The 22734-nt window shown below is 44.8% G+C and overlaps 1 protein-coding gene across 4 annotated transcripts; it reads left to right on the top strand.

Moving 5' to 3' along the window:
* Nucleotides 1-183: 183 nt before the first annotated feature.
* aff4 (AF4/FMR2 family, member 4) lies at nucleotides 184-21596 on the top strand. 4 transcript variants are annotated; one of them, XM_084450010.1, is made up of 20 exons: nucleotides 184-454; nucleotides 5819-5945; nucleotides 8619-9380; nucleotides 9537-9581; nucleotides 9686-9772; nucleotides 10280-10313; nucleotides 10430-10493; nucleotides 10636-10728; nucleotides 11132-11285; nucleotides 11508-12389; nucleotides 12682-12767; nucleotides 12894-13134; nucleotides 13305-13402; nucleotides 14921-14984; nucleotides 15633-15769; nucleotides 16033-16104; nucleotides 16856-16949; nucleotides 17102-17145; nucleotides 17263-17480; nucleotides 17650-21596. In XM_084450010.1, the coding sequence occupies exons 2-20, from the start codon at nucleotides 5823-5825 to the stop codon at nucleotides 17775-17777; spliced, it is 3426 nt and encodes a 1141-aa protein (XP_084306136.1). In that variant the 5' UTR covers nucleotides 184-454; nucleotides 5819-5822; the 3' UTR covers nucleotides 17778-21596. The 4 variants fall into 4 exon arrangements, with proteins under 4 accessions (XP_084306136.1, XP_084306137.1, XP_084306135.1 ...); XM_084450009.1 differs by lacking the exon at nucleotides 184-454 and adding an exon at nucleotides 3701-3859; XM_084450011.1 differs by lacking the exon at nucleotides 5819-5945.
* The last annotated feature ends 1138 nt before the right edge of the window (nucleotides 21597-22734 follow it).

Below are 22734 nucleotides of genomic sequence, written 5' to 3'. Positions count from 1 at the left end.
GACAAAACATGCCAAGTATTTTTTTTCTTTTTTGGGGGGAGGGGGGCAGCGATCATCACAACGTTTATATCCAGTTGTGGCAGCGTTGAAGGTTGAACCAGTGATCACGTGATCAAGTTTAGGGAACCGATCCCCTGGCTGCTTGGTTGGGATTGCGTGCATTCATGATCAGCGAGCTCTGTCTCCCAACTAGCAACCTGCTAGCTAGCTGCCTCTACTGAAGAAACACAATGCACAGAGAAAATAATGTCGAGTAGTTTTCCGCTACTCCTACAGCTAGCTAGCGAGCTATATTCGATTAAGAGGATGAAGCATGTCCATTTGTTTTTCATATTTTAACGATTATTATATACATTTTTCTGAGTCCATTTTGTCAACTGGAAAGTGGAAAAGACAAAGAAAGGGCTTTCCAATAGCTAGCTAGAATGGGTTGGGCCTAAAAAGAAGACAAGAGGTAAGGGATTCAACCATACAAATAGGGTGTACTATTCATTAACACATTGTTTGTGCATAATTAAATTGAGTGAGTTTATTTTTAAGGTAACGTTAACACGCGTAATGTCTTAAAACCAAAGCCCTTTAACCACTAGGGTAACATTTAGCAGCAGCTAACGGCCAGCGAGCCCTGCCTGGCATCACAGCCTCGAGACAGAGCTAATGCTGGCTAGCTAAGTTAGCCAAGAGTCGGCTGTGGTCAAAACTAGCAATGCCATGCATGGTGACAATTATAACTTTGTAACGACAGACCTAGATACAACAAAGTAATTTACAGCAGATGTTTTTACATTTTGAGTGTAATCATCTAAAATCGTCATCACGGCGTCATAGCTAACGCAATGTTATTTAGCTAGCTGGAGTGAGTCACTCAGTAACAGGCAACATTCTCTGTTCAGCTGTAGCGAACAATGTTAATATATTTGAAATGTCATTTTAAAAAGGTAATTATGTTGCCAGCCGCATGCAGATATACCTGCTCCACATAACACAACTGACGGTATCCTTAGTCCAGTGTTGGAAATCATTGGTCCGCTGTTTTTAACCACTCACCTGTCAGCTAAGATAGCTAGTTAAAGACTTCAACTTAATTCAGAATTATTCTGGTTAAGTCAGATAGCTAATCTCGATATTTAGCTCATTTCCCCCATTACACATGATGGCATTGATATACGGCATATAAGTTAAATAGCTACTTAAATCATTAAAATTATCTACCATTTACTGCAAGTGCTTGTTGTAATATCTAGCCTGATGTCAACACCCATCACTTGTATTCTCGGCGTTTCTTCATAGAAAAATTAACACTAACATTAGCTGCCTAACACAATATATTGCCACAATATCAGAGGGAATGTGATGCCCTTAATCTGCTTACTTGATGGGTCTTGGAGGCCATTTTAAATGTGACTGTGTGTGGGGGAGGGGTGACTGGGTGTCACAAGTCCTGCTAGCTACTTAATTGGCTGCCAATTTTACCAAGGCCTGCGGAGATGTCTAGAGCTACACAGAATACGTTTTAGCCCATTAGATTAAGTGGGCTAAAATAACTGCTATGTTGTCTAAATAGATTAAATGAGGTATTTAAAGTTCAAACAGATTTACATATTATGACAAATGCACCTGAATTGTCTAGTCGTTTGTATTAGATGGTGAAAGTTAGGGACTTTGTTTGTGTGGTTGAATTGGTTTAGGGAAATCTTTCTTTTTGCATTGCATATGGCTACAATATCAGATTGTGTACATCCAGATTTGTCTGTTGATCTGTTGTTGTGTCGCTCAGTGTAAAGGTTCTCCCAACTTCCTGTTTAGGTTTTGCTCAGTGGCTCCAACTAACCATTTCCTTTGTAGCCATGTGTAAGCAGCACAAGAATGTGCCTTCAGGTGGGTTATGCAATGTTTGTTCTCTCGTCAAGTTGTGATCTAAGGATTAGGCTGTGATCATTGCAGATAATGGTGTGGTCTCATCTGGTGTTTGTGTCAGTGAAAAGTTTGACTCCTTATGCCGTCTAACAGCAGACCAAGCAGTGAAAGTGCCAGACAGGCCTATGTCTGGCTTATTGAGGTTCACTAGGTTTAGTACGGTGGGTTAAGTACGTTTCTATTTGTAGTTACAGTCAAACTGATATGCAAGTGTTCCAAATATAGCCTCAACACTTGGATGAGTGAGTAGTAGGCTAGTCAAGTTGGATTTAGACCTATTATGTATTGGAAAGGTAATTCTGTCTACCCTACATACATGGCCATTATTTATTGATGTTTTTTATGGACATTCAGGACCGGACTGTGTTGTATTGTTTGGTTTAAAAGGGCCAGCAACTGAAAGGTCACTGGTTTGAATCCTGGTTCCATCAGGGAAAATTGTAAGTTGTATTCTAGCTGTTAGACAGTTTCTGGTTTCACTACTAGCCCATGTGACCGTCACCGCTGTTGTGCCCTAGAGCAAGGCACTTAACTCCCACACTGCTCCAGCTGAGTGGTACTGCAGTAGCATTGTGCTGTGCCCAACTGTGTGTCCCTGTCTACCCCTGCAACTTTCCCCAGTATGTACAGTATGTCCCTCCACCACCAGGATGTTGCATGCTACAAAAGAGAACTTGGTCAGTCAACCTGTGATGATGTTTTACAATGAAGCAAATATGTCTTCTCAACACCATATGTTAAGGAGAACCTATAAAAAGTCTCAATGGTTTCAAGGAGTGACCCATAGACTAGGTTAGGCTATTTGAACGGCTATGTGATTGTAACAGTGTAGCCTATACCTAGGCCTTGGGCTCATCACTCCTGTACAAAGCCACTGTGTAACATTTCTCAGTGTGTCATCATTGTTGCTGTGAATTTCTCTTGCTGAGAAAGTGAAGGCTACCTCTAGTAGGGTAGGGCAAAATTTTAATCCAGCTTCCCATTAGCCTAGCGCTAGTAGAAAATATGTGAGCTGTCTCTTTAAAGGACTTACTGCTCGTTTGCCCTGTGCTCAGGGGCATAGTGGGGGAGGGAGGTTGTTGACAGTAAGACAGCTTCTGGTTGGCTCTGCAGGCCTCGGGGCTGTGATGTCACAAGGAGGAGCGGCTCAATGGCATAAAATAACATGTCCTTTTATGGCTCTAGATAGACTGTTCCATTTTCCAGAAGAGGTTGATTTGCTCTTCACCACTGGTCGCTGCTGTACGATTTACTGTGGACATTTTCCTTAGTTTTTCCCCATAGGCACCAGGGAGTCTTCACTGTCCCCTAGCGATATTCACCTAACAACAAACTCCTCATTTAATCTAAATGGATACTGTTGTAATCCTGCCTCAGTGCCGTGATGGTGGTATATATCTGTACTGAATTTAGCTTCAAAGCATTTCCTTGATTACATCTAGTGAAAAGATCACGAAGCCCGTCAGGACTGTTTTGTCCCCTGGCAGATGATCACATTTGGCTTGTATTAGAAGTAAAACCCCCAAGAGCGCTAAACACATTGTGCATTCATGCGGGCAAGCCCCATTACTCACTCACTCACTCTTTCTCGCACACACACACAAACACACACACACAACACACACACACAAAAGGGCCTCCTCTAAACTTCACCTATTGTCCCCTGCCTGTGGCTCCCCCACTGTTCGATGGGCTGGTATCTCCCGTGAGCGAGTGGTAACCTCCCCTCCAGAAGTCAGACTTCTCGCTACTCCAAGGAAATACTGTACTGTGGTTCGAGGAAGGACTACAAGCTTAGTTCAGAGGATCCAAGTTTGTCATAATTTAGGAAGATGCCACAACAACAGGCTTGCAAAGCACAACACCTTTGAATCACCTGGAGTTTCGCTGGACACCCCCTTTCCAATGTTTCAGTTGTTTGGGCCATGGCCTCTCAGCCTGGGTAAGCGACAACTCTAATTTGTCTGTCTTGGTGTTTTGTCAGGACTTTGCTTCCTCCAGTCAGTGGCTATTGTTATGGTGTTCTACTTGGCACTATCGCCCCAGCTGGGCTTATGTAAAGTAATTTGATAGCTTGGAGTGGTGATGGATGGATAATGTCTCCGATCATCTCTGTCTCGGTTTCTTTCATGGTGTGCCGATGACTATCAGTCCCTTGCTTTGTGCAGCCTAGGCCACAGGTAGTATATGCCTCTCATTGTCATACGGCGTCTTTTGCCATGTGTGAAACAGAACATACACTAGGCCTAATTCAGACACAGTTGTAGTAGTGAGTAGTAGTATGTAGGCTAGATCTTTTCAACTCATCAGACTTCGACCCTCTTACACACCCTATAGCATTGTCCTCTCTAACCCAAGTTTTGTCCATTTGCATATTAAACAATGTTTTGCCTGTAGTGTTGATCTAGTTGTTTTATTATAAGGTTGGGTGACAGTTTACACGGTCAGTTCTAGTTTCACCTAAGCCTATTTCGTCCATAGTGGAATATAATTTGGTAGTCAGTCACTCACAACACTTGAATGCTTTGCACAAGTCACATTGAAACCCTTGGGTCCTTGATTCTCTTATTATGATTCTCTATCCCTACTTGGTCAATAGAATGGGCTGATGGATGTTTGCAAAGAAGATATTTATTGGGTGTTGTCTAACTAAACAACTGGTCAATCCCTCTCAAGGACTATTCCATATGGACTCATTTGCATTTACAAACAATGTAATTTGGTGTTTGGTTAATGGAAGGTTAAACGATTCATTAGACGCCAGTGATGACTCAACCACAGTCTTCTGATAAGAAGCAGACAGTGGAGCCAGCTGGTAGGGAATGACCATGTTAGGTGTACCTGAGCTTAACCAGGAAATGGTTTCAGTGCACATGTGAAACCCGTGTTTTGAGGCTGGGGTGGAGGTCAGGTAGGTGGGTGCAGGGCAGGGTGCTCTTTTCTCTGTCAACAGTACCTAAATCATTGTTGTAGGGTGTTCTTTACAATTGCTATGTTTTTTTTTCAGTAGCAGAGCAAGAGAGAGTGATTTACGAAAATCTTAAGCAACATGGTAGACTATCGCTTCAAGGTTTTGGAGAAACCACCAATGGCATTTTATCTAGTTTCAAATGTTCCATACTCATTTAGGCTATATCTTTGATCTTGTTGATGGTAGGAACACGTGTGGAGTTTTGTTAGGCTAAGTGCTAACGGGTGAAATCCTAACACCTGACTGAATACAAGCATTTTGAATTTACAAGGCCTAATATGTGAGTAAGCAGCACAGGTGGTCAGAATGAATGGCAGTCTGTGTAGATGTAGCTAGACCTTTCTCCCCAGGTGACCGTGATCATGTCTCCAGTTCTGTTCTATGAGGTCTCCAGTAGAACTAATACCCATGGTTGCTTTTTGCCACAGAGCGACTGACACATGTTACAAGTTGTCTGTTGTTGAATGTGTATGGACTAAGAAAAACATGAACTCTGTTATTTGTGGTAGACTAAATGTTATAACTTTGTGTAACTGGGTGGGCATAGCTTTGTAGAAAATATATTATTAACAGCTACACCATTTTTTGAGATAGTATGGCTTATTGTGACCACCAGTATGAATTCATCCATTCACCTGGACTATAGGCTAGCCTGTATGTCCGACTCTTCCAATATTTAATTAAGTCCAGTAAGTGTTGATCAAGAATAATTTCAGACGTTATTGGTTTGTGTTAGTCGTCCATGTCCCCACTGAAACATACACCCCCCCCCCCCCCACACACACACACACTTACGTGGTTATATCTTCATTTTGTTGTACTTTTCAGTTTTATTTGGTGTGTTTTTCTGTGTCAGACAGAAGCATTGGAAGCTGCCATTCTCTCTCTCCTCCACGCTTAGTGACTCTTGTCGTGTGTCTCTGTTGTTAGCAACATGAACCGTGAGGACCGGAATGTGCTTCGTATGAAAGAAAGAGAAAGGCGAAATCAAGAACTCCAGCAGGGAGGAGAGGCCTTTCCAGCTAACTCCCCTCTCTTTCCTGAACCTTATAAAGTTGTAAGTTTATTTTGTTACCTTCATTTTGCTTTTGATTCTCTCGTATTTTAGTTAATGTAACTCCCCTGGAATTTCGAGTTTTTTTGTTTTGTTTCTCTTATTAAGTCTCCCATAAGATGAATTGATGAAGTGATTGATGATTGATGATTTTCAACCCAGAGCACTGCTTCCTTGTCGTGTATCATTGCGACAGACAGGGAGAGGTTGAGGTAAGTGCATTCTGTGGGAGACCAGCAGCAGCTGCAGACCTGTGAGCTCAGCTCAGCCATGTTGTTGCTGACTGCTCTGAAACGGCTGGCCTGGAGGAACATACCAGCCTCCCCCCCCCCCCCCCCCAGTCCATCAGAGGTGACCCGCTCCACCTCACAGTGCACACTCAGGGCCTGACCCCAGCTAAATACATCCTTCACTCCACCCTTCCTGATCTAATATGAATGCAAGAGATGACTTCCATGTACACGGCTGTCACAGTCATATCAGATCAGTGCTTACTCAAAGGAAGGCAGGCAGGAAGGAAGGATGCTTTTCAAGACTGTTGAAATCAGGCCCGCCTTAAAACGACCGCAGTGCTGTCACTTACAATAGATCAGAAACGGTTGAGTAGGCACAAGCCAAATGGGGAAACTTCCACCTTGCCTCCTTGTTGGCTTTGTGGAATTTTTCGCTGTCTTGCTTGCGCCCATCCAATTGTTGTAAATCAAGTGCAGGGCGTAGCTAGGGGCTGTACAGGACACAGGTCTCACACGCCCTCCCACGGTACTGTAGCATGTCCCCATCCTCACTTCTCTCTAGGTTGAGGTAAGTGCATTACCCTCTTTTCTCCTATTTAAGTGGGAAAATGTGTGCATTACACAGTCATTACTATTACTATTGCTCCACATTTGATCAGAAGCTTCCCAGAAAGGCTTTATTCTAGTCCATCAGTCTGCAGTCTGTTTGTTTTGAAGAGTGGCTTTTTCATGGGACTTTTTTTTGTTTTTTTACCCAAGAATGCAGTGTTGAGCCTCACCCTCTAGGACATGTACATGTAAACACCAGTAAACACCAGTACATGTAAACACCAGTACATGTAAACACCAGTACATGTAAACACCAGTACACAGTTGATGTAGGAAAACCCAGCCTCCTCCTCGGTGAAGTGGGCCAGAGCCCCCACCAGCCAATGCAATTATAAAGAGGATTTGTCTTTGCCTCTGGTCTAATCTTTGGCCGCTAACCTGATTTGAGCAGAGGTAAGTGGCTCCTTTCCTTAGCTGGAGGAGCCATCAAAGGATGGCCTGGAATGCATCCTGACAAGTAGGGTTTGGAGAGAGGTCAGAGGTGAAAGGTGCTACCAGAGTGCTACCTGGAATGCCAGGTCCTCTCTTGTCCCCACAAAGTGAAAGGTAAGCTACGTATGTGTAGGGCTTTGATGAGCCTCGGACCTAGGACAGCCCCACCATCCTCCAACGCTCTCTTCCTCCCTCCCGAACAGGGCCGCCATGTTCTCGTCTGTTTTCAGACCCCTGGCTAGATGGAGGCGGCCAGTGTTCAGTACAGTCTGCAACTGTCCCGTTAACAGTAACATCTTGATTTTGTTTTACTCTTCAGGCCTCTTCTTTTTAACAAAATGGGCCTCGTCATGATGCAGAAATGTGAACAACAACTGTTTACGAGAGCATATCGCTTCATCTGGGCAGTATAATGCCTCTTTGTGATAGTTTGCAGAAAGTTGCGTAAGGTTAGTTCTAAAGCACTCTTACACGCGCCAGTAAATTGAGTTTATCGTGGCCTCTCCTTTAAATGCCATGTTTCTTTACGCTAAGCTGTGGCTGAAGAGCTAACAGTTGAGACAGCACAGTGAGACTTTTATTTTCACCATGTCTTTCTCTCATGCACCTCTATCCCATTTTTAGATCTGTCCAATTAGGTCACAGCACATACGACTATCTTATTTGATTTGACTTAATCCTCAGTTTACACATGGCGTTAAAAAGCTTTAGGCTATGAAGTATGAACACACACACGCACACACACACAGAGCACAACACTCGTGCAGGACAGATTGCGAGTTAGCGCAGCTACATTTCCTACAGTTAAAGGCTTGTGTTTCCTCACCCCCGCAGCGTGTATCTGTCAAACAGAATGGGTTGAGGGGCCCCATGTGAAACTGGATAGGCTCTGCCACCATCTGAGGTTTAGCGCCTGTCGTGTGTGTGCAGTGGGGCGGAGCCCCTCTGAGTGATTGATTAACCTCTTTGGTAGAATTATGGAACCAAAGCCCTTATCTCCATACAGATGGGCGCTCACTGGCCAGGGCCAGTTTGAATAAGCCAATCATCTGTCCTCTGTGATCAGTTAATAAGACCCTCTTGTTTTACCTTTAGGCTTTTGTGACGGGGTGATTAGAAAACATCCCCCTCAGTGTTTCTTTAATGTTTAAACAGCCGAGGGCCTGCTCGTTTCTCAGAGCGGCAAAGGGTCATTATTTAAAGTGCTTATCTTAGATTTGATCTTAGATTTAATCCAGACGACACAGATGTTTGGTTTGCATATTTCATGCATGTTAGACAAAGCAATTAAGTGAAGTGTGTAACTTTGTCATGAGGCTGACCGTGAGGCTCTCCTCTCCCACTTCTATCTCTCCCTCCCTCTTTATCCCCCCCCCCCTTTCTTTCTCTTTCCTCTCCACAGATCAGCAAGGAAGATAAACTATCCAGCCGTATCCAGAGCATGCTGGGAAACTACGACGAGATGAAAGAACCAATCGGAGACACGATCCCGAAACTCGGCGGCAAACCCTCAGGCTCGTCTTCGTCGGAGGAGAAGTCTGGACAGTCCCTGTTCGGGGAGCAGCGCGGAAGTGGCGCCAGCGGCCAGAGCAGCAAGTGGACCCCCGTGGGCCCGGCGGCCAGCACCTCGTCCTCCCAGTCCCAGAAGAGGTCCGGCCTGCAGGGTGGCCACGGCGGCCAGCGGGGCGGCGGCGGCGGCAGCCAGAGGCACGAGCGTGAGAAGAAGTCCAGCAAGCATGGAGGCTCTGAACACTCAAAGTCCCACACATCCAGCCCGGCCAAGGGCTCCCTGAGCTCCTCCTCCTCCTCAGGCCACTCGCGCTCCCTGGCTCCGGAGCACCACGGCAAGGAGCAGCGCTACCGCTCCAAGTCCCCCCGGGAGAGGGAGCCCAACTGGGACTCCCCGTCCCGCGTGCACACCTCGTTCCCCAGCGGGCAGCACTCCAGCCAGGCCTTCCCCCCCTCGCTCATGTCCAAGCCCAGCTCCATGCTGCAGAAGCCCACTGCCTACGTGCGGCCCATGGACGGCCAGGAGACGGTGGAGCCCAAGAGCTCGTCGTCCGAGAGCTACAGCGGCCAGTCCCACGGCAGCACCATGGGGGAGATGAAGGCCAACGGCAAGGCCTCCCTCTCCAAGCTCAAGATCCCCTCACAGCCCGTAGAGGTACAGTGAAGGATGGGTCTCGTGGCACATCATATCTTTTGTTTATTGACTTTTGTTTATTGAAAAGAAGTCCACTTTTAGATGATTGACTGAAAATGTGAAAAGGAGAATGTCACCTCATTCTGTTGTTTGTGATCGAAACCTCTATATTTTCAGGGTTCAATGTCGGGGGATGCAAATTGCGTCGATGAGATTTTAAAGGCAAGATGATTTATCTCCTTGGTAATAGAGAGCAGGATATTTTCCTGTCTTTCATCATCCAGTCCTTACTCAACCTCACATGCTGTGTTTTTCCGTGCGTTCAGGAAATGACTCAGTCGTGGCCTCCTCCGTTGACAGCCATCCACACCCCCTGCAAGACGGAACCTTCCAAGTTTCCATTCCCCACCAAGGTCAGGCCCACCTCCATAAGGACAAAATGATATAATTAAATTATATAATAAAAATGTCTTATTTTACTGAGTCATTTATTCTGGTGCTGTGGTTAATAATACCGCCCACTGTCTGAATAAGCAATGGGAGAGATGGATTGATCAAATAATCTTAAAGGGGGCACAGTCACCCTTGTTTGCTGATATTATTTGGATTAAATGCTTAAATTCTTTGTGTAGCCCTTTTTACAATCACCGTCAGTGTAGTAATTTCTCTCATATGGGAAATACTGCGGCAAAATCGCAGTAAAACGTCAAAAGGGCGACATCACCAGACGTGTTTACCTTTTGAAGCTTTGCCATGGTATTTCCCATATTATAGGAAATGGCTGCACTGATGGTGATTTACAAAAAATGCATACACAGAATTTAAGCATTTCATCTAAATAATATCAACTGAAACAAGTGTGACTGTGCCCCTTTAAGTTTGAATCGAGAATACATTTGAGATAATCATGTCTCTTTCAGGACTCCCAGCATGCAAGTTTTCCTGGTGGACACAGTGAGTATTTTTCGCCTTGTGACATGCACCATAGACTCGTCACATAGCCATGTCACATGATTATTATCATGATCTTATAGCTAAGCAGTTCCCTCGTCATGTTTCCTAAAATCCAGAGAGACCAACCAAGCCGTCGTCCAGCAGCCACCAGTCCAAGGCTTGCGATGGAGACCAGGCCAAGTGAGCGCCTCCCTTCTCCTCTCCATCTCCTCTGCACCACATCCCGGGAGGAGCCATACTGTCCATTTCTCTCTTGCATTTTGATTGTTTTTTGGCGAGAGACCGATTTGGTGGTGTTAATGATGTGTTGTCATGTGTTCAGTATGCTTGAGGACGACCTGAAGCTGAGCAGCAGTGAGGACAGCGACGGGGAGCAGGACTCGGCCAAAAACGCCTCCAGGAACGCATCAGCAAGGTAGACTGACGCATACCACTTTCCCTTAAGTCACACGGGAGGGGCTGCTTGGTGCCTTTAAAAAGAGGCTGATATTGGCCTTCTGGCTTTCTGTTGGCATTTGTATGACCTCTCTCCTTCTGAGAGAGGACATACTGGCTCAAGCGCTTCAGAGGATTCACAGATTATACAAATCAGTGTTCATAATAATAAAACTTGATTTGTATAGCACCTTTCATACAAATAAATGCAGCTCAAAGTGCTTTACAGAGGAGAATTTTCAATTCACAGAGGATTGACACACTTTCAAAATGTACCAGCCTCTCAGCCTTTGATAGTGTGTGTACTCTATAAACCGAGCCCAGTGTGCAGCACTCTTAACTCCGTGTGTCCCGTCTGTGTGTCCTGCCCTCCTCCCACGCAGCAACAACAGTAACAACAGTGAAGTAGCGGAGCACTCGCGGGACGACTCCAGCAGTCACAGCGGCTCGGAGAGCAGTTCGGGCTCAGACAGCGAGACCGAGAGCAGCAGCTCGGACAGCGAGGCCAACGAGCCCCCTCGGCCCGCGTCGCCTGAGGTAATGCAGAGAACGTCTGTTTCCGATTGATTGATTTGACAGTGAGAGCTGTGTTCATACTTGTACGGTAGCTCACGGCGCTCCCGGATCAGCTCGAAAAACGCTTTCGTTGAGTGCCTTCCCCAGAAACTCCTCACACGAGTGCATTAAGAGGAAGGTTATTTGAATGTTAATCCCCACTGACCTGGTCATGCTCTGAATCCCTCTTGTTGTCTTCTTCAGCCTGAACAGCCCAACAGTGGCAAGTGGCAGCTGGACAACTGGTTCAAGAAAGTCAAGCCGTGCTCGCCAGCCTCCCCGGTGGACAACAATGTCCCGACTAAGTACAAGAAAGAGGGCCGGGACCAGAGCTCAGGGAGGGGCTACACCAGTCAGGGTGGGGGCTCCAAGGAGCTGGGGGCGCCCACACCGAGCAGGGACCTGCGCGCCAACCAGAAGAGCTCCGAGAGCGGCCGCGGACGCCAGAAGTCCCCCGCCCAGAGCGAGGGGTGCGCGGGCCAGCGCCGGACCGTGGGCAAAAAGCAGCCCAAGAAGTCAGAGAAGCTCCCCGTGGTGGAGGAACCCAAGGGGGGCCTGAGAGTGGAGAGCGAGCTGCCCCCGGAGATCCCACCCCGCAGGCCCAAAGCCGCCACCAAGGGCTCCCGCAAGCCCAACCTCAAGAAGGAGCTCAAGTCCTCCCCGCGGCCAGCTGCCGCCGCCGCCGCCGACAAGCGCAAGAACAAGGCACCCAACAAGACCTTGCAGAAGTCCCGGGAGTTCGTGGACACCGACTCTTCTTCCTCGGACTCCGAGGAGAACGACAGCATTCCCTCGTCGTCGCAGACGCCCAAGTACATGGAGAGCATACGGACTCCAGTGTGCGTGTTCTCTCCTATGGAAGAGAAGGAGCTGCTGTCGCCCCTCAGCGACCCGGAGGAGCGCTACCCGCCCCGGCAGGTGCTGATGGTGAAGATCGACCTGAGCCTGCTGACGCGCGTCCCGGGGCGGCCCTACAAGGAGCAGGAGCAGCCCAAGGCCGAGCGGGACTCCTCTCTGGACAGGGATGGCAAGGACCTCCACAAGCAGAGCACTGAGAAGAGCTCCAAGGGCAAGCGGAAACACAAGGTTAGTGAATTAAATGCAGTTATTGTAAGTCGCTTTGGATGAAAGCGTCAGCTAAATGACTGTAGTAGATGGGCTTCGGGGCTAGGGTTAGTGTAGTTCAACATTGGCCCAATGTGTTTCTGATGCCCTACCCTGGAGGGCTGCTTTACTGATTAGATGCCAACAGTTTTGCAGGGGACAGGCATAGCCTAGTTGATGTGGAATTTGCTGTTAAGTAAAAAAAAAAACTCCACTGTCTGTTTCTTTTAAGTGACCTTGTGTATGTTCTTTCCTGCGGTGTTATTCCTCCCAGAATGATGATGACGGTGCCAAACCAGATAGTAAGAAGTCCAGACTGGACGACAAGTCTTCATCTCATCACAAGACCAGCAGCAAAGAGTGAGTCTGGTTTAATTTTAAACTGATCATTTATCTAAGCTAGAGATCCGCCTCGCATGTGCTGTATAACCCCCCCACCCCCACCCCACCAAATAAACCTAATCAACCTGCCTCCCACCCCACCAGGGCAAAGAGGTCATCGGAGAAGAAGGAGGAGCCGGCGCCTTCTCCCTCCATGTCGGGCCTCCAGCGGACGCCCAAGGCGGAGCACCCCAGCCGCAAGCGCACCGGAAGCCAATCGTCCACGTCTCACTCCAGCGGAGCCAGCAGCGGCAAGGAGGGCGGCGGAGGCCACAGCAAGAGCAGCTCCAACTCCAAGCATAGGAAGGGAGAGGACAAGCAGGGACGCAGCGCGCGAGAGGGCAAGGTGGGTGTGAGGGAGGGAGGGGGGAGGATGGGGGGTCGGGGGAGGATGGGGGGTCTCCATTTGATCTCACTGTCTTATCTCCCCGTCACTCCTGTTTCTGTTTGATCCATCGCCATGAAACCACCGGCGCTAGGTTGTTAGAAGCTCCTCTAACTGTTCTCCCTCTACAGGAGAAAAGCTCCAAGGGTCCGGATAATCAGCTGGCAGTGCCCCCCCTGCCGTCGGACGGCTCCAAGCCCCTCAGGTCCAAGATGCAGTTTGAGGACAGGTGAGAGGAGTAGCGTGGCTAAGCTAGCTAGGCTGGGGCTAACCCCCTCAGCAGGCACACAGCTGCAACAGGGGCTGGGCTTTTGATCCTGAACCCCTGTGAGGGTCGGCAGAAACGGGCCAGTGCAGCACAGTGACGTACATTTCCATTTTAAAAGCCTAGCAGGGGGGGATCTGTTTCTCTCATGCTGAGGGGAAAGAGACCCCCAGATGTGGTATGAGCTAGTGTGTGTTTTTCAGCTGTTGAGTTAATTAAAGCAATAACTTACCGGTGAACTGTTTGTGTGGAGTTTTGGATAGGGGAGAGAGAAATTAATCATCCCCCACCCGATGAAATGACGACGACCCCCTCTGAATGGCTCGACTCGCATAGGAAGCCTCTGGGTGCTCTGAAGTTCCACGTTCACTGGCTGAGATTGCACTTTGAACAATAAACTCCGAACAGAACCGACGTCTCTCCAAGCGAGAAGCAGGGCGTATCTCAGAAGTTACATAGGATTAGGTGTAGTATGATCATTTCCTTTCATTCGCGGTCACAGGACGATATGCGAGAGGACGATGAAACACATTCATAATGTGACACATATTGACATTGCACTGAACCTTTCGGTAAAAGTGTGGGTGGTCGGACATTTCACATTTGCAGGAACCGTCTGGTATGTTAACAATAACATTGACAGGCAAATATGCAAATCTTAACACAACTCTATCCTATTAATAGCTTACAGTTAAGGTCAGTAGTCTGCTGTACATATAGACATGTTAATTGCAGATGCTTCTATGAGATGCAACCTTAAAAACACAGTCTGAAGTGTTAACAGGTGTAATTAATAACATTAATTATGATCCTGTTCCATTTAGGATTTAGCTGGGCCAGGGCTCTGATATTGTGCCTGCTGGCTCACTGGAATTGCTATGAGCCTGTGACACACTAAATAGAATGGGAACTTGATTAATTTGATCAGTTACACTTGTATTTACCTTGCTATGACAAGGTAAAATGGCAGCTGGGAAAAGGGCCTATGGACTTTAAGCTAAAATGCATTGGTTAATAGCAGCAACGTTACTGCGTACCACTAGAGCCAGAGTATCTGTTAATAATAACTTTATCACTACAATGAACAGTAGATTATCATACCATCTTATTGTATGGCTTTTTTCATGTAAAAACAACAACATTGTTTTCATTGTGTATTTTTTGTCGTACAGAAAGTTCAAATCACTTGAGGTTCTTTTTATATAAACTAATTTTAATCACTTATATTTTAATTCACTACTTACTTTGAATAAATGCTTACATTTTAGAACCACCAAAAATATGATGGGTCTATATGGTGACTATAGATAAATCTAAACTAGAAAAGCACACTCCTCTTACACCTTCAATCACTGCACGTGCTGATGACAGACGTCATGGGTGGGGGAAGACACTGCACTTTTTAGATTTCTATTATAGATTTGTTTGTTATCGAGCGCGTTTATAACTGGACCATGAACTGGGTGTGTTCCTGTGTTTCAGGGTTCACTCTGCCGACCACTACCTACAAGAGGCCAAGAAACTGAAACACAACGCTGATGCTCTGGTGAGAACCAGCTGCTATTCATGTGAAACCAAGAGAAAGAGTGTTTTGCATGTACCTTAACTGACGGACACTATTTTAGTTTTTATATGTGCAACAAACAGTTTGATGTGTTAACTCTCACATTTGTTGAGGGTTCATGAAGAAACAGTGAATTACAAAACATTTTCTGGCCTGTGCCTTTGATGGAGAGATAGATATCTATCAACTTTATTGATCCCCGAGGGGAAATACCTTTAATTCCTTTTTTGCAGCAGTACACACAATAAAAAATAAAAAAAGCAAAGCAGGCACAAAAGGGCACAATATACGGTATAAAGTATGCAAGATGTACAAAATATAAAAACCCAATAAATTCTACAATACAGTTTGTTATTGGGTGGGTCCTGGGAAAGTCACTGATCGTGAAGCAGCTACTGGTCCTGTAGGCTGACCTCCCTAGTCCCATACATGCGTACACGGGGGATCCATGAAGGCATGGATGACACACCCGCCCTGTTCAAACACACGGATCCTACTATTCACTCCATTAGTATGGCTAGCAACAAGACTATTCAGCTACCAGGCTAACTCTCTTGGGAGTAAAGGGGGGGGGGTCTGTAGCCTAGAGGCAGTGGTCTAACTATGTCTTCTGTGTTTGCGTTGGTGCAGCTGGACCGGTTCGAGAAGGCTGTGTACTACCTAGATGCTGTGGTGTCATTTGTCGAGTGTGGGAACGCCCTGGAAAAGAGTGCCCAGGAGGCCAAGTCCCCCTTCCCCATGTATGCCGAGACCGTGGAGCTCATCAAGTAAGGCCCAGCAGCTGGACGTCTCTGCTACGCAGGCTTTATACGCAGTGAATACTGCAGCAATGCTGGTGCAATCATTTACATGAACTTAGAACTGCTTGCCTGCTGAACTCACTACTGACCTATGGTCATGTCTGAAGCAATCTGATAGCGTACATAATGACAAATCAACTAAGGACACAACCAAGCTACCTCCAGTGAAAGCATGTGCTCTGTACCATCCGTCTCTGTTGGTATTGCTAAATGAGAGTCTGTGTTTCCAGGTACACCATGAAGTTAAAGAGCTACATGGCCCCAGACGCTACATCGGCAGATAAGAGACTAGCTGTGCTCTGGTACGTACCATTCGGGACTGCGGTCACGCCGACTCGTTTGGGGACGACGGCCCCTCCGCATGGGGTCGGCCATTTGACGCCTGTGTCACAGAATTGACATACCGTCACCAAGCCCCTGGCGGCAGATTGACACGCACACGCTTTGCTGGTAAAGCATGTGTATTGCGCGTGTTCAGCATACCGGCGCCAAAAGCGATACACGCGTCTGCCACAACCAAGTACAGCTCTTTTGGGCTCAGAATATATATTTGGTGTATTATGCCCAGTCTTTCATGGCCCACATGATGTAAGCGATGACATTATCTAGTGGTTATACAGTTAGATCCATAAATATTTGGACATTGACACAATTTTCATCATTTTGTCTCTGTACACCACCACAATGGATTTGAAATGAAACATTCAATATGTCTGATGTGAAAAGGAACCATGGATCTGGTTTGTGTGTTCCTGGTATCGCTCTGTTCTGACTCTTGAGATATTGGTGCTCGTTGCCTATGTCACAGCAAAGTACACAATGGATCTCTATGGACTTGTACGTATGCCCATAGAGGTCCGTTGTGTCCTTCAGCATCGGTCTTAATATGCCCATAGAGATCCATTATGTAATACTTACCCGTAGCACTAGTTTCTCAAGAGTGCAAGTCTGTCAACATTTTTATATGGAACATTTTTTTATGGACCCTATATGGACTTGGCTTATGATGCTAAATACCAAACTACTCATTAACCCCCCCCCCTCTTCCCCCAGCCTGCGATGCCAGTCCCTCCTCTACCTGAGGCTGTTCAAGCTGAGGAAAGAGAGCGCTCTGAAGTACTCCAAAACACTCACAGAGCACCTGAAGGTAACACTCATTAGCCTACTATTTAGGAGCATATAATGAAGACATTGGGGCTTAATTCATTGAATCTAATACACATGATGGCGCACAGGCAAATGTATTATTTATGTATCGTTTTCGAGTTTTCAACTCGTCTCCCATATTGTGTTTTTCAGAATTCCTTGAGCAACACCCAAGCCCCCTCTCCTGGAATGGGGAGGTACGTTCACTCTCATAGACCCCAGCTCCGTGTGTGATGCTGTAATACCAAAAGTGCCACCAAAGTGAGTGTTTGAGAACAGACCCTAACCCTGCACGTCTTTCCCCCCTCCTCCAGTAAAGCGGCTGGGATGCCCTCGCCGGTCTCTCCCAAGCTGTCTCCGGGCAATGCGGGCGGCTACTCGTCGGGCTCCAGTAGCTCCAGTGGCAGTTCCTCCGTCACCATCCCCCAGCGCATCCACCAGATGGCAGCCAGCTACGTCCAGGTCACCTCCAACTTCCTGTACGCCACCGAGGTGTGGGACCAGGCTGAGCAACTGGCCAAGGAGCAGAAAGGTAATCGCACGCTGTTGGCTTCGTTATGGCTTAGTTGTGCTTAGTTTGTCTTTATACAATACTCACGTACTGTGAGATTTGTGAGCCTTGTCAGGGCTCAGCTGGATGTCCCACTCACACACTGATTGTCCCCCCCCACCCCCCCCTTTGCTTGTCCGTGTTTTCCCAGAATTCTTTGTGGAGCTGGACAAGGTGATGGGACCGCTGATCTTCAACACCAGCAGCATGAGTGAACTAGTGCGCTTCACGCGACAAGGCCTGCACTGGCTGAGGCTGGACGCAAAGCTCATTCCCTAGGGGATGGGTAATCACTCGCTACCCCCCCCCCCACACACACACACACACACACACCGTCCACCCGGCTGGCCCTCCATGCACACATGATGAACTTATCTGCCTCAGACATATCTCTTACACTGTGTCCATTTTCTACACCAGCTTGCCAAGAACACTGAGCGATTTGGGTCATCCTAAAACCATGACAGCCCCCCTTAGGAGGAGGAGCCCAACTGCACAGAAGCTTTCTGTACACACACTATATCTACTGTCAGCATTCACCTCATTCATATCTTACTGTTGTGTAAAAGAAAGCCATTTTTCTATTTGGCATTAAGCCATTGCAGTTTTTATTTTATTTTTATGAATACACTAAATGTTATTTTGTTTTAGAGGCTATAAGCACATTTTCGCGTAATTCGGCTTTTAAATGATTTTTGTTTTTTGTTTTACCAAAGTACCTCCCTCAAACCAAAGGTGCTTTAAAACTAAGGTTTTACTCTTCTCTGTTTTGTGCCTTGTATTTGATCTACAGGAAACAAGAATAAGTATCATGCGTCAAAATGAAGATTCCATGGTTTTGGTGGGGATTTTATGTTTTGTCATGGTGAAAGTAGCCATTTCAGGCTTTCCAACAGAGCTTTGGAATAGTAATGGAAGCTGGCTTTGATACTGTAGATGGGGCTAGGGCAGTGAATGGCGAATGGCAATGTCCAGAAAAATTCTTAAAGGTGATATAGATAACATTTTTATGGAGAACAATCATTTAAATACTGTACATCGAGATTTTAGTATTGTAGAAGTATTGCTCCCCCCCCTCCCCATTATGAATTTATCATTTTAGAAATGTTTATGGGTCCGAAATGAATGATGTGTTTATCTCTGTCTGACATGTCTGAAGTCGTAATACTATTGACTCAAAAGCCTTGTTAGTTGTTCTTTTTAAAATTATTTGTCTACATAAAAATTTTATCTATAGCACCTTTAAGTGTCTAATATCTTCGCTAGACATAAGGGTGGGGCAACATATTGTATGAGATGGCTGAAATGATTACAATGGTGTTAGCCCGTTTTGTTAACACAAAAAATTGATCAGTAACGGCCAACTATTCAACATGTATTATTCGAGTTAGCTGTTATTGGAGTCAGAATTGTCTTTGTTCTGAAGCACCACTAGACTTTTGTTTCTGTCTGAGTTATTCCAACGTATGACACCTAATGATACTGTAGCTCCTGAGTTTGTCAGTGTGAAATTTCCCTGGGAGCGGTTCATTTCTAAACACGGTGTTCGCCTCCCCCATCCTGTGTAGCCTAGGTGTGGACCGGAAGGGTGGCTCTGTAAGGAACAGCAGGGTGAGGCTAGTATTGTGAATCTTACCCAGAAAATAATGCAATTACCTGTTACCCACCCACAGCAAGCAAAGACAAGTGCACTCTGTTTAGCTGCAACCAGCAGCTCTATAGCTCGCTGTCGGTCGGTCCACAAAAATTTGGTCTGGCTGCACATGTGCGTATGTGGTTGCAGCTATAGCAAATTTGCGTTTTTCGTTTCCAACTTTAATAAGTAGTGGTGCTCATTAGCCATATGTAGATTTCATTGTTGTAAGCACAGAAGTGTTACTGTCAGGCTGGAATATGGGCCCCATTTACACATTGTCTTGGGTACAGAATTTCTCTGGTTCTGATCGCTGACAACAATTATCTTCAAGACATTTAATGTCAATATTCTTTGTGTACACGGAACATGGACCAGGACATATTTTAAGACGAGGTCTGAGTAAACAGCCAAAATATATTTTATATATGTACACAGCAGTTGCTCTATCAAACTTTCAGATTAAAAGGGTTTAGATTAAAATGAACAGGGTTGAGAGGTATGAAGTGCAAAGTATGTCTATTGTGTGGAAATGTTCTATTTAAATGTTCAGCGTGGTTCATTGGTTCTCTACCTAGCATTATAGTGATGTGTATATGACAGAACTATCAGATAAATGTCACCTATGATCTATATTTATGGTACAGGTTAGAAGGGGCGTGTCAACTTCAGTTACTGTTGTCCTGAACTGCCCTAGCATGAACTTAGTATTGGGTTCTTCATATTGTTTATAGTTTTGTATCAAGGCGAATGTGGACATGTATGGAGTGATTTAGAAGGGGAAAGATGAGTTGACTCAGATGGAGTTGTTCAGATACATGAGGTATTGAGCTGATGGTCAAAGTGTTATATGATGAAGGATTTTTTCATTAGCTCACTTACAGTAGTATGCTGGAAACACTAGTACCTTTTTTCATTGGCTCCCTGGTCTTTCTTTTGGGGAAAACTGTTATTTTCTCTTGCACTTGACAAGTAAGAGGAATATTTTTTAATCTATGCAGGATTACAGGTGAATATCAAATATCCTCATCTGGTTTTAGTTTCCTGTAAAGAGTCTGTCACAAACCTGTTTTCTTGTTAAACAACTGCCCAATGCCTTTAGCTTTTTGCAAGTCATCCTTGTCTACTGGTTCAGTGTATGTGTGTGTATATATAGTTCCGTTTTTATAACCAAACACGGATGGCTGAAATGGCCATTTTATACCTTAAGCTGGAGGCCACTTTTCTTGTTCCTCTGGGTGTGCGTTCTTGTGTACCCTCTCTAATGTCTTCATACACTGGTACACTTTTTATGTATAGGTCCGAGGCTTTTGTTCCATATAGTCAGATGTACAGAATTAGGATTTTAGGATGATTTTTCATCTTTTCTCTCTTCATCTTTTCTTTTTTATTTAATTTATTTTACTGCCCCGTTGCTTGTTTCTATTTTATTTAGCCTTTTTACTGAAAATCGTGTTATGGGTTTGGATGACATTGTACAGGTTGTTCACAATATATCAGTGTAATTAGTAATGTTATAATTAATTCAAACTTGAAAGAATCCAGGGTAAGATGACATTTTCTGACATTCAATAGAAAGAGGTAACACTTGCATGTCTATTTAAATACAAATATGTAAAAATTGTATATAGAACATTTCTCTTAGGATGAATTTCTACTACAGGTTAACATTTTTATTATGAAATTACATTGTAAATATGATGTGAGATATTATATGCACATTTTCTCTTTTTTTTCTCCTTCCAAAATGTTTTAGGTGACACCAGAGTCTCTGAACACTGTATATCAATATGTTTATCAATCATGTTTTTAACTGAATTTTATGCCTTTTTATCCAGCTTCACAATATTGTCAGTCTTTATCATTGTCACCATCATCATAATGTCTATAGATCCAAGTGCTAATATTGTCTTCTCTGTATTTGATATGGAGATGTGTAAATTCATGAAATGTATATTGTTGATCAACATGAATGGATGGCTAGTGGGAGTGAGATGTATACAGTGAACAGAACATAAGAAAACCATCTGTTTCCTGTCCATGTGAGAGAGCTCTATCCCTTTTTGAAATTGATCCGAGATGTCTTTTGAATCAGAGGTATTTCTGTAAGTTAAACAGTTGTAGTTTATACAGTATCTTGTACTTTTTTTTTATTGTCTCAGAGGAGACCATCGGAATACAAAGTACAATAGTCTGTATTGAGTTAGTTTTAAGATACTGACGATAGAGATATATATTATGGATGCAATATTAAGTAAAGGTACTCTTATGAGTTTGTTATTCAAACTTGGGATAACATGTAATTTAAAACATTCTTGTGAAGTGAGTATTACTTGTTACTAATGGGATTTCTGAGTCTCCTGAATCTTCTTTGTATTTTGCCGTATTTATGTTTAATCTAGCTGTTCTTCATTTCAAATGCAAACTACATTATTAAACTCATGGGTCACTTTCATGTCCCTGAATACAGAACGCTATGAGTGAAATCACATTAGTGATTTTTCCAAGAAAGGACACAAACAGACCCTTTTATCACCCTGCAATGCCTGTTTTTTTATATTGCAGTGCTTCCCCAAAGCAAGACTTTGTACAGGTACATTTGCGAGAAAAGCTGCTCTGTAGTTCCAGGTTGTGAGCTGCCACCTTGTGGATGTATTTGGTCATGTCATAACTACTGACACTCTGATAATACCTCCTCCATGTGTCAGTCCTGTCAGTCTGTGCTGCCACCAACTGTAGTTTTTTACTTTCCCATCATCATCATCATCTTTCCCACTGAATTTAGACCATGCTAATACAATTGAACGGGTGTAACGCTACAATCTAAAAACAGCACATCTGATGGCCTCACAGATATTAATGTATCTGGATGTGCTCAAACAACATCATGTATTCCTCCATCAGTTGAGAGTATGCGTAGCTATGCCTTTCCTTGAATATCTGACACAACAGTATTCAAAGTAGTTTGTAAAGCTCGTGTGCAAAGGCTCTTAAATGATTAGCTAGTTTCAATCCACATTACTCTGCTTTGAGAATATTAACCCTTCTATAGCTAGTGTGGAAATAGGTGTTGATGTTATAGTTGATGTTAGTGTTGACTTTAATCCATTGTTCTTTTGAGTTGATACCCTCTCTCGGAACAATGTAATCAGTCATTTGAAATTACAGAGAAAAGGCATGCCCTTAGTAAAACACAAGTCCTATTGAGCCTAAACCCATGAGTTCACTGCCCTTTACCAGAGAATTGCATGCAGTCTAGCCTAGGCTACTGTCCATTCATTCAGTCTATTGTCCATTCATTTTACATTGTTGTGGATGAGGTGGTTTAAGAATGAGGATGTTCTTGCAGATTATTATTCTATTCTCAACGTTTTCTTACAATGGAAGACAAAACCCCTTATATTGCAGATTTACCAATTAGCCTTTCACCTTATTGTTAGGTTATTTCAGAGTGACATCTAAATACCACAGACAAAACAATGCCATAAAGTGTTTAGAAGGCTCCGCCCACTGATCCGCTCATTGGCTGGAATGGAATTCTATTACCTTTCAGAATCCTTTTTCCTCTGGAGCCAAGGTAGCCATGAGGAAAGCCTGTTGCTT

Source organism: Borostomias antarcticus, assembly GCF_949987555.1.
Source record: "Borostomias antarcticus genome assembly, chromosome: 15".
NCBI classification, from domain to species: Eukaryota; Metazoa; Chordata; class Actinopteri; order Stomiiformes; family Stomiidae; genus Borostomias; species Borostomias antarcticus.
The sequence above is the reverse complement of the archived record's forward strand: the minus strand, read 5'-3'. Positions and strand labels throughout refer to the sequence as shown.

Coding starts and splice junctions, on each gene's coding strand:
- aff4 (XM_084450009.1), top strand. Junction 15,770..16,032: donor GAGACCGTGGAGCTCATCAA/GTAAGGCCCAGC, acceptor CTGTGTTTCCAG/GTACACCATGAAGTTAAAGA. Junction 16,105..16,855: donor AAGAGACTAGCTGTGCTCTG/GTACGTACCATT, acceptor CTCTTCCCCCAG/CCTGCGATGCCAGTCCCTCC.